The sequence below is a fragment of the Asterias amurensis genome, chromosome 3 (genome assembly GCF_032118995.1).
Source record: "Asterias amurensis chromosome 3, ASM3211899v1".
NCBI lineage: Eukaryota > Metazoa > Echinodermata > Asteroidea > Forcipulatida > Asteriidae > Asterias > Asterias amurensis.
The window spans coordinates 13,867,951-13,880,293 of NC_092650.1; the positions used below are offsets into that span (position 1 = coordinate 13,867,951).

The 12,343-nt window shown below is 36.8% G+C and overlaps 1 protein-coding gene across 4 annotated transcripts in view; it reads left to right on the top strand.

Annotated features, from left to right (window-relative positions):
- The window catches only part of LOC139934589 (adenylate cyclase type 2-like), a 201,850-nt gene that overhangs the window by 176,185 nt on the left and 13,322 nt on the right, over positions 1-12,343 (top strand). For all 4 annotated transcript variants that reach the window (XM_071928871.1, XM_071928870.1, XM_071928869.1 and 1 more), the window contains 8 exons: positions 93-248; positions 594-652; positions 4,257-4,337; positions 5,867-5,936; positions 7,132-7,314; positions 7,915-8,034; positions 10,039-10,167; positions 11,253-11,428. In XM_071928871.1, coding sequence (XP_071784972.1) covers positions 93-248; positions 594-652; positions 4,257-4,337; positions 5,867-5,936; positions 7,132-7,314; positions 7,915-8,034; positions 10,039-10,167; positions 11,253-11,428 — 974 coding nt within the window. The remainder of the gene's footprint in view (positions 1-92; positions 249-593; positions 653-4,256; positions 4,338-5,866; positions 5,937-7,131; positions 7,315-7,914; positions 8,035-10,038; positions 10,168-11,252; positions 11,429-12,343) is intronic.

The following is a 12,343-nucleotide window of genomic DNA, read 5'->3' on the forward strand; positions in this document are numbered from 1 at the left end:
TCTTTTAATAGATGATGTTTTTTAAGTGAGAAACAACAGTTCCTTTAATAATGAAATGCCCTACATTGTTATCATCCTTTATCTCTCAACAGAACAGATCAAACGTACTCCTGGATTCAGAGAATAATGTCCAGGAAACAAGAGGGCGCTCTACCAAGAAGATAGCGCACTACTTAGAGAGCTGGGGTGCTGACAAGCCCTTTGCTAACAAAGACGCAGAGCCTTTGATAAAGTCAGTGGGTGTTACTGTAAGTTAAAATCTCACTTTAGTCTGTCAAGCTTGGGACAGGGGCCAATTTCATATCGAGCCATTCCAATTGTTTAAAACAATGTAAAATACAATAAAACTAACCTGTGAAAGTTTCATTTCTAACGGGGAGCATTTCTGAGATACACCGAAAATTTGGGGCAGTTATGTCCATGCAGTAAGAATAATCTGCAGTTGGAATACACAATCTAGACTCAAGATTTTTGGGGGAGAATTTTTTTAAATCTTTTTCCATAGACCACAAATTCCCTACTTGGCCGGCCTCCAAAATGACTCTAGTTATTATTAGTATTTTTCACAGTTTTTTTCTTTTTCTGTTTGGCAGGGTATATATGCGGTCAACTGCTGCCTGTTTCCTTTTTCTGTCTTGGATCACAACACAAAGTAAGACAAGTTTGAAATTATGATATATTTCTTGCCAAATTCACAATTTTCTTTTCTGTAAGCAAACATTTTGCAAAGAACCGGCTAAAGACAATGTGCATTACATTACATTGATATTTTCACCGGTTTCTATTAAGCATGACTGTTTTGTTTTCTCAAAATGTGTGTGCAACTTTATGTGCAAGGCAATTTAAAGGAACACGTTGCCTTGGATCGGTCGAGTTGGTTTCTGAAAACCGTTTGTAACCGTTGTTTATAAAATGCATATGGGTAGAAAGATGTTGTAAAAGTAGAATACAATGATCCACACAAACATGCCTCGAAATTGCGTGGTTTTCCGTTTACCTCGTCGACTAACACGTCGGCCATTTATGGGGGTCAAAATTTTGACTCCCATAAATGGCCGACCGTGTTAGTTCGCACAATAGAAGGAAAACCACGCAATTTCGAGGCAAACTTGTGTGGATCATTGTATTCTACTTTTACAACATCTTTCTACCCATATGCATTTTATAAAAAACGGTTACAAACGCTTTTGTTTTGACCAACTCGTCTGATCCAAGGCAACGTGTTCCTTTAATTGACAGCCTTATAGTTCCATTTGACTTGTAAGCAAAAGTTTCGATGGCAACGCGTACCATTAAGCAAAGAGCAAGAAACACTAAGCACAGCAAAAGGCATGGTTCACTAGTTCTTAGTTGTGTGCACAAGACATGCCAGAAATTCATAATTCGATTGTGATGTACGCTTACATGTTCGCAATGTGGAACGCGCTGCCAGCGAATCTGAGAGGGGCTGCGTCGTTGGCTGTGTTTAAACGCCTCCTCAAGACATTTTTATTTCTCGAACCATCCTAATTTGCTCCTCTTTTTGTTTCTTTATTAGCCTGTCGTTGGTCTGGTTTTGTTTTTGTTCTTGTGTTGCCCTCCATTTGTTAATGTTAGGCGCTCTGTTTTTTGTATAGCGCCTTATAAATGCTTTGTTTTATTATTATTATTATTATTATTATTATTAATGCCTGATGCGTTTTGTAGTCTGCAAATAATTGCCTACCTGCCAACGATAATGACATTGAGCCCTTTGTCAAATATTGAATATGTTTCAGAAATCCTTTTATATTTTTTAAATGCCTGGGCCTTTTTTAAACCCCTACTGAGATCGCCCTGATTTTAGTTTCGATTAGATTGATGTTAACGAAAGAACAAAATACGTCCTGAAAAACACTGAGAATTCAGTGCTTATCAAAAAATAGATTGTTATGGCAAAAGTCAAAACATAGGGAGTCCTGTTTAGGCGGCAAACAAGCAGCCAATTTCAACATTGTGTTATTCTTTTTTTTGCGCGATATTGAAAGCTCCCCAAAACCATCATTCCATTTCCCTGAAGCCCTTTTTACTCTACCCGCCTTTGATCCGTGTAAAAATGGGCTGGTTTTTTTTCTTTGCCAAAAATGATGTTGGAAACCTATAGTAAAAGTGGACAGTTGCCCCAGTTCTACACATAAATAATGCCTTGGGTTTTTCCCATTAAATTAGCCAACACATTTATTTATAGCTTCACTACATCAATTCATTATATTTTAATACAAAACCATTATATTAAGTGTTGATATGTTAGCCGCAGCAATTCCTTTTACTTAGTCATTAGTGATGAGTATCGTTTTCTTATAATAGCATTGAATAGCAGTCAACTGTAACTCGATGCTAATGTTTGATTAAAGGTACATTTTAGACTGCTGTTGTGCAAGATTAGAAAGTTGACTAGAGCAGGATTTAAAACAATGATCTCTGGGTTTATTACCAACTGCAGCTATCAAATAGCCCTATGTTGGCGGTCCGCCTTACTGAGTTTTGTCTCAACATCTGTAATTAGGAATGAATGTATTCTAAAACACCGCTGCCGTATCGTGAAACTGTCTAGAAAATCCTGGTCTATCACCCTAATTCTGAAACAACTGGTTCCTTATCTCTCAACGAATCATCTTCAAACTGATGCTAATTGTCCACAAAGCTCTTAAAAGCATGGCTCCCCACTTTAGTATAACTATTTCAAGTTTACACTTCGTCAAGGAATCTTTGACCAAGTTCCACGCTTCTCCTCATTGAACCCAAGTCTCGACACTTCTGGGGTGACAGGTCTTTTTCTTCAGCTGGGCCATTCATCTAGATTTCTCTACCACTTCATCTTAGATCTTGTCTCTGTACCACAAAATTCAAATCTCTTCTCAAAACTTATTTTATGTCACAGGTTTTTAAGGTTTTCTTTCGTTTTGTTTTGGTTTAACTGCGCCTTGAACACCCAGCAGGGTGGATATGTGCGTATTACAAGTTTTTATTAGTATTATTATTGTTAACTTTCAGCTGTCTGTGCCAACCAGCGTGGTTCGCTTATCCAACAATGGAAAGGTCTTTTTAAAAAAAGAGAGAATCCAGGGACCTGACAAAATTGGTTCAATTACTGTCTCTCATCAAAGTATAGATTTCAGATGAATAATGCGCACAAAAGCACCCAGACTCAACACTGTTACCTTCATTCAATTATTCTCATCTGAATATTTCAGAAGTAGAGTCAAATTACTAAATCTGACTAGAATTTATTTTGAAACTGTGTGCTCCTTTTAGCCAGATTTCCCCTGGCGTTTGAGTAATTATTCCATAATTTTCTTTCTGTACACGGTTGGAGATGGAGATATGCTACTTAGATGTGTTTTTCCATATGCAAGCTTTTCATTGTTTGTCACTGATCAAGTAATACTTCTTGCATGTTTTGTTAACTTAATTTTGTTAATTTTGTTAATTTTTTATGTTATTTTATTTTATAGACATGCACAATATTGTTAAAACACCCTTTCTGAAACCATCTATGTGTCAAGTTGAACTTTTCACGAACACAATTTTAGATATAAAGTGTCAGTACAAGATGTAATTGCTTTTTTTCTAAATAGTTTTGAAAATTGTACAGTGTGCTAATAATTGGTACATTTTGTTCTAAGCAAGGTATGACAATGACGCTCATACCAACCTACTCTGCCACCCCTCCTCACTCAACACTGCTACCCATCCCAAACCCCACCCTCATTTGTTCTTGCTTCCATACCATTGTGATGTGTCTATTGTTACATTTAGGCCTGCGAGGTATAATTTTATGACAATGATGCTTAATCTACCCCATTCCACCACCCTCCTTACCCACCATTGGTCCCTATCCTAAACCCCACCCTGGTTTTTTTTCCCCACACTTTCTTTAGAAGTCCCCAGAATTCAAGAAAAAACTTTTCCCCAGTAAGTAAGAGTGAGTAAGAACACGCGAGCCTCTCCAATGCCATTCTGCACAACTCTGCCGCGTGCGACAAGCATATGCCCACCCGCATGACTTTATATTGTCAGACTTTTGGTTGTGCTATGGGTTGTGATTGGTCAATAAGCAATGGGGTGGAGCTTAATTGATCGGTCAATTATATACTTCTTTCTTGATGTGTGTACTTGGTAGATGCACACAGTTTTTTGTAATGATTCCGTTAGAAATAGCTTTATGCAAACACAATTAATTTTTTCCATTTGTTAAGTGTATTTCATGTGATGTTTCTTTCTGTTTGTTTATCCAGAATGCAAAAGCAATCAGCCGTCTTTGATCGACGTGTGAAGGAGAGAATGTTGCAAGCTATTGAAGCTATCAATGCAGAGAAGTAAGACCTTCATCAAGGCTTTTCATTTCCTCTAAGTCAAATATGAATTCGTTAAGCGTTGCCACTAATGCATTGATCAATCACTGTCAGGCCCTTCCTGGCAAAACGTTTTGATAAATTTAAGAAAAGCTAGAACAAAGATAAGCTGTTTTGCCCCCCCCCCCCCCCCAAAAGGTACAAAAGTGCAAAAAGAGACTGAGATAGGACATGTTATACATTATTTAAATCCATATAAAGCACGCCTTTGAAACTTTGAAATGGAAAAAAAACACGCCACAAATTTACCCTGAAATGATCTTATATAAACATTAGTTGAATTGGGTGGTATTGCTGCAGATGGAAGGGCTGAGTCTTTAAGAACTGCTTGAAAGACTGACGTGTGAAAATACTTTTACAAAATATGAGCAATTAGATTCTGCCATTTTGATTGCTACATTTGTACATCAAGGCTTTTTGTGTGTGATGCAGGCAGATTGAGATGCACTATTCTTAGTTCCAAGACGCTCCTCTTGTATTATTTTTTGGTGCTCTTTTTAATGTTTTTCTGTAACAAACTTGTTGCCTGTGTGTTTATATTATTCGATATTTCATTCTTTTTGTGTATCAGAAAATATGTCATATTTTTGATGACTGTTTTTGTGAACTGTACTATTTGGCTGCTGTATTGCAGTGTTTTAATAAATCATGAATAATAATAAAGAAATTAAATCATCCCCGACAACTGCTCTCACATCATAAACTGCTGTTGTGAAAGCTGCTGTACATGATCATACATGTCATGAGAGATGTCAGATCTGTCAGCTAAGAATTGTTATCTTGACTCATACGACAGAGCATCTTGGAAAAAACAAGCATCTTGCAACCAAGCCAAAACATTGTACGCTCTACAGCATCTATTGCCACCCATGTTGTTTGGACAGGAAAGCAATCTGTCTATGTACTTTTTGTAGACAAAAAGCACACAATGTCCACAAATTTACATAAAACTGACACAGCTTGAAGATAATGATAGTAGAAAGCTTCCTTGAATATATTACTTGCTGATGTGCTGTGGTTTTTGGGAAATGAGTAAAACAATGTCATGAAACATATTTTCATGACAATGTTTTACTCATTTATCTGAAACTACAGCACCTCAGCAACTAATATTTTAAGGTACGCTTTCTACTGTCAATAATTTAGGCGGTGTAGTTTAATGTAAATCTGTGGACATTGTGTTTTGTGTTACAAAACGTACCCAAATCCTTTAAGTTTGTAAATTTATCTCTAGACTTTAATGCCATTCCTCTTAAATTGCAGCCAGTCCTTCAGTGCCAGTTTATATTTTTCATTGAAAAGACAGGTTAATAAGCCCCATCTTCTACAAGTTTTGTTTGGGTAGAAAGAAATTTAATATAACCCCAAAGAACAAAATATGATGATCTTTGGCTATAATGTGGATCTAATACTTTGTGTGTGATGTTTTCTGTCAAGTTTTGGAATGGATTTTTTTATTTTATTTCATTTCTTAAAACTTATATTCATTAAAGGCCTTGGTCAAGATCAGATGACTTCCACAGGGGAACGATGTTTTTTCGCAAGGCCAGTTTTGAGAAGAAGGTAGGTATCTGTTTGAGTTAAGGGTACTATCGATCGTGATTTATTCACAAGATTATTTTCAGCCGGACACCGGAAGTAAACCAAACATCAGCCCTAGAATCTTGGAAAAAGGTTTACCTTTTTGATACTTTAGTTGTTTTGCATTTTCTTCATTTTTTTTTTATGAAGAAAAAAATACCCTGTGTAAACTTTTGTAAATGATTATTTATAAATAAGAAAGAAAAAGTGTATTGGAAGAAGGAAATGATAAACTAATAGAATTGTTGCGTTGGTTCTTTTCTAAGCCTCAAAGGTTTTTCTTTGGGCCTCTTGGTGTTCCTCCCTCCAGACCCCCCCCCCATCTATTTATATCTGGCTGTGCTCTGTGGTCTTGGTCTAATGTGGCTGGCTGCCAAAGGACATGTTGTAGCCGCGTCCCTCACATCTCAGCTTCTCATCAGCTGCATGTCGTAGGGATGATTAGCCCCCAAATGATTATTATTAGGTGTTCGTTCAAAACAACTCTGTGTTATTGTTCCTTCTTTTTTTTAAGTTAAAAAAAAAAGTTTGTCTTCTTCCACTCAGAGTCGATTTTCCACAAGAAAACACATAGTTGCGAAGCTTGCATAAAGTTGGAATTTTGCATGTGGGTAGACAATATATAACCAGTAGATGATACAAAAGTTGTTACGTCACGATGACGTCATCAGTTGACGAGATACACTAATTCAAAGTTTATTATTTCAAAAAATCATAACTTTTGATCTACATGAGGGTACAATTAATACATCATCGGAAAGGTCATTAAAAACTCTGTAAACCTTGTCTTCTGGTTCAAATCGAATTTATTCTTTCTACAAAAGTACATGTTTGGTTTTATCTACGACCATACTGCGTTGATAACACAGGTTCCCTATGTTTACTATTTTTTTAACTATTGTTCCCGCCCGATCACTGAAATTAAGCAAAATCGGGCCCATTTGATTTCTTTGAACTTTGACGAGCTATTAACAACACTTTTTTCATTGATTCAAACACTGACCCAACAATAGCCAAACACCTAGTGTTTGTTTCTACAAACACTAAATTCTAGTTATATTCATGTTTCACAACATGAATTAGAACATTTTAAACTTTTTGTTTGTTTATAATATAGAAAGAAAGTGAGATATGTATAAATCAACAACAAACTTGATGATTTTGTATTCCTTTTCAGTTTGCGTGTATGCGTGACCCGTCTTTCAAGTACCACATGGCGTGTGTGTTCCTGACATTTGTCTTCATTTTATTATCTCAACTCTTAACACAACCTCGCACTATCTTGATGCTGGCGGCATTCAGTGTAGCGTGTATGGTGCTCGTATTTGTGCTATTTATTGGAATGGCTGAACAGCTCAGGGTAAGTCCGAGATATCGCTTCTTTTGATTTGTTCCCTTAATTGTCAGTTACAAAAAGTGTCAATTAAAGTACGAGAAATTTAAAAGAAAACAGAAACTGTGACATTCCATTTTTGAAATTGCTGCATGGTTTTGAAGCTCTGTCCTAAAATATGCACTATGAGAAACCTTGCTATTTATGATTAAAAACAAGTTATTATGAGAGACCCCCTAACACCACAAGGCCGGACAGACCATTTGTTATAAAATGCATATGGTTAGAAAGATGTTTTAAAAGTGGAATACAATGATTCACACACATTTGCCTCGAAATTGCACGATTTTCCTTTTACTTTGTGAACTAACACGGTCGGCCATTTATGGGAGTCAAATTTTTGACTCCCATAAATGGCCGACTGTGTTTGTCGACGAGGTAAAAGGAAAACCACGCAATTTCGAGTGATACTTGTGTGGATCATTATATTCTACTTCTAAAATATCTTTCTAATTATATGCATTTTATAACAAATAAATACAAACACTTTTCAAAGACCAACTCGACCGATCCAAGGCAACGTGTTCCTTTGAGGTTAATTCTGTGGTTTCTGATGTTTTCTTGTAGTGTTTAAGGAAGCTTGCCTTTGGCTGGTTGGCTAAGCTGGTTACCAGGAAGAGTTGGATGAGAATGATCTTGACATTTCTTGCGATGGCCGTCCTCTATACAGTATCCATCATCAGTGTGGTATGTTGCATTAACTTTGTTTGTCTGTATAGAGCTTATTGTCTGTCTGTCTAGTCAACTTTGTTTCTGTCGGTTTAGCTTTTTATTCCAAATTGGGGATAGCTATTGTTTTTAGGGAATGTAAAGTTGTGTATGCCTTTTATGGATAGTCTTGTCTGTTCCAGGGTTACTTTTTAAAAAGCACTATGCTTCAAATTGTCCCTGCATGTTGGTAATAGCTCAACAGAGTATCTTTAGCCATGTTATAAATTATGTTTAAATTCTGTAGACTGTATAATGATTGAATTGCATTTGATGCGTTTGTTGTTGTCGCCAATATTGAAATAAAATGTCTTAAAACAAAGCATTTCATTGGTTCTAATTAGTGCTGGGCGAATAGTGAAATTTTGATATTCGGATACCGCTGGCCAACTATCCAAAATTAACCGGATATTCAAATAGTTTTTTTCGCCGCTAGAGGGCGCTATTAAAACAAAAAAACATATATATTTTTATTTTATTTTATTTTTTTCGCTAGAGGGCGCTGTTCGTTTGTGAATGAGATCGTATGGGCGGATTGATATTAGTTTTAGACAGTGTCACTCGGTTCATTCATAAAAATAACCGGATCTAATTTAAAGATAGCGATTTTTCTTTTGATCGTGATAACTCTACGTGAAAGAAAACTTTCGTAATCTTTGAACAAATTACGTCAGAAATGTCACTGTTTTAACTCTTCACGGAGGTGAGCATAGTTAAATACTTAATTTATGCTGTTTTATGCTGTCTTAATAGAAGTTTCATAAGGATTCAGACAAAACATTCTTATCAGTTGTCGCCCGACGTCCGCGGATATTCGGATATTAAAAGAATATTCGGTTACTTGGTTGTAATTACAGAACTATCCAGTTTATAAATAGCTGTTCGCGCCCTATGCGGATATCCGGTTAAGAAAAAAAAGGCATTCGTGGTTACGGATAGGAAAACCTATTCGCCATTAACCGGATATTCGAATAATTCGCCCAGGCCTAGTTCTAATTGTCATGTACAATTATCATACACAGCAGGACAACACTCTATCCTCAGAAAACAGGCATCAGATTTGTCCTACTTTGTTCTGATTTCCGATTTGTTTGCCCTTGAAAATATCTGAAAAATTGCCACTGGAATTCGGATACCCTCCCAGGTCAAAATTGCAGTTGAACCCAGTTAACTGGGGTCAACTGATTCAACTGGATAGTGACCCAACTCGTCCATTTTCCATATTAACCAACTGGTTTGGACTAGGTTTAATTGCGTTCAACTAGCTTTAAATTATAAACCAGTTGGTGTCTGTCCATTTTCCATATTAAACCAACTGGTTTTAACTGTGTTTAACTAGTTTATCAACTGGTTTTCAACTAGTTCCAGTTAAACACAGTTTAACTAGGTTCAACTAGAATTTTGGTCTAGAATGTAGGTTATAGCTCTTGTACTAGATAAAGGATTTCTACTTTTTAACAAGGACAAAATATCATTCATGAGAAAACAATCTTGTACAGTTTGTTTATTCTTATAGTTTCATCCTCCAATCAAATGAGAAAGATCTACTTGGATATTGTATAAAACAAATCCTTGTGCGTTATATCTTGTGCTATATATTTATTTTTTTTTTTAAATTTTCCCCTCCTTCTTTTGGAGATCATTAAAGTTTCCTTATGACTTTCTTATGTCTTCTTTCGTATTAACGTTTTGCATTTGTGCAATAGAGAAAATATATTAAATGTTAAAAGATGGAATCTGTTTCATTTTATTCGGCTTCGCTTATTGAATGTAACATTCCATATTTCAACTCAAGAAAATGTTCTCAACTTTCATTGTTTCAACTCAAGAAAATGTTCTCAATTTTTATTATTTTATATTATACTATCAATCGAATAAACGTTTGAGTTTTTGTCGGGAATCACCTGGTTTAGATCTAAAACATCACATAATTTATACCCTACATTAATATGTTTGTATGTGAACTGCTTTGATTTATTTCAGTCAGTTTGTGATCCAGAGCCTGGGAATCTTGTAGTTCCTTCAAAATACGATTCGTCCAACTTCAACTTACTTAATAACAACAGAAGTATTAACTCAACAGACAACCTAAACTTGTGCAAAGCACCCGCAGTGAGTATTGGTTTTGTTTATATATTCTGGTTTACCCAACTTGCCATCATCAAATGATGGCCTTTTCTGAAAATTCATAATTTGTCCTCATTGAAGTGTATGCTGAACTGGGCCCAATTTCATAGCGCTGCTTAACGGTAAGCAAATTTGCGTGCTAACTGTAGCAGAAAAATTTGCTTAAGCCTTTCACAGGTTAGCAGAAAAATTGGGCGGCCATATTGCGTGTTTACCGTGGGTTTGCATTGTGACGTCATTTATTTTTGTGCAGTAAGCACCGGAAGGTTAGCATGCCTTTTCGTGTGCTTACTGTTAGCAGCGCTATGAAATATAAATTGCGCAGTTAGCAAAAAATCGGCAGCTAAGCAGCGCTATGAAATTGGGCCCTTGTCGTCAAAACAAAAGAAATGTCAGGCTTGTGGGCAAGGCAAGTGAGGAACAAGATTGAATCACAGAGGTCCTCTACACTGCTCAGAATTCATCTCCACATCATACTGAGTTATAATTTTTGGAGCTACCATCTACTCCGTATTTTTGAATTTATTTGGAAACATTTATCTTTGTTGGCCGGTCGGTTTGGTGTAGTGGTATCTTTCCTTTGAACTTGATTTCGAGACCTCAGAGTTAGATTTTGAGGTCTTGAAATCAAGCATCTGAGAGCACACAACTTGTGCAATAAAGGCGTTTTTCTTTCATTATTCTCTCGCAACTTCGATGACCAATCGAGCTCAAATTTTCACAGGTTTGTTATTTCTATAACATATGTTGAGATACACCAAGTGAGAAGACTGGGCCCAATTTCATAGTTTGCTTAAGCAAAAACGAACCTTGCTTAGTAAAATCAGATTACCGGCCAAGACTCCAATTGTTATGCTTAGTGAACAACAGCTAACTACCAGTCACAATCAATGTATATGGCATAACATTTTGGCCAGTAACATGTGTAAAATAAGCGAGCAGTTTTCATGCTTAAGCAAATTTTTTAAGCAAATTTTTTGCTTAAGCAGCTCTATGAAATTGGCCCCTGGTCTTTGACAATTACCAATAGTGTCCTCTGTGTTTAATAATACCTATTTTTCTGTGTGTAGTACCTAGCCAGGAGTTGTCTTCTAGCTCTTCTTGGCTGTGTTATGTTCCTTCAGCTAGGCTACTGTATAAAGCTTCTTCTAATGCTGGTTGGCTTTGGTTCATACATCTTGGTTTTCAACTCAACTCATGCGGCAGTCTTTGACAACTGGGACCATGCTGTGTACACAGCGTATGGGTAAGTCTAGTGCCATCATTCATCATTATAGATAAGTTGCAATAATAATAATAATAATAATAATAATAATACTGAAGTCTTATATAGCGCACGTCTACCAAACAAGGTACTCAAGGCACTGAGTATATACAAACTTTCATAAAGATAGGTTATTGAAGTGATGAATTCTGAGACCCAATTATTTAGCACCTTATATGGGTTTACAGGTGCTACGGCGCATTAAGCAGCCACAGCCAGGAACACCGGGGCGAACCCCTTCTCTTTTCGCTAAGTGCCCTGGGTTATTTTACATGCATTACACAACACATGGGACGAACGGCTTTACGTCCCATCCGAAGGACGAAGCATTGGTCAAGTGTCTTGCTTAAGCACACAAGTGTCACGGCTGGGGATTCAAACCCACAGTCTGCTGATCAGAAACACCAGAGTTTGAGTTCGGTGATCTTAACCACTCGGCCACGGCACTTAATAGACGCCATCTTTACGGGCAAATTGCATTTTGGCTTGCAGGTGCGTCAAGTGCTCAAATTGTTAACGCAACCACGCTTTTTACTAGCCAATCAGGCAACGGGTTTTGTGAAACGGTGTTGCACGCCGTTCATGTGCAAAACGAATGGCTGTGTGTTCCAGATTCCCCATAAAGATGGCCAACTTATGTCATACGGGAACTATCTATGGTTTATTAAAAACATTGAAACTTTGCAGCTGGTGAATCAATAGTGGCTGCTTTAAAGAAACATTTTCCTTCAAAAGGATGTGGTTTTAGACAGATGGATTCTAAGCATTTCAATCTGAGGAAGGTTTTCACATGAACCTTCTCAGATTGTGTGTTTCCAAGAACGGATTATTCTTCCTAGACATATGCTCCAGATTGTTGGCGATATCTCAAAAAGGCTACCACGTTTTGTTGTGAAA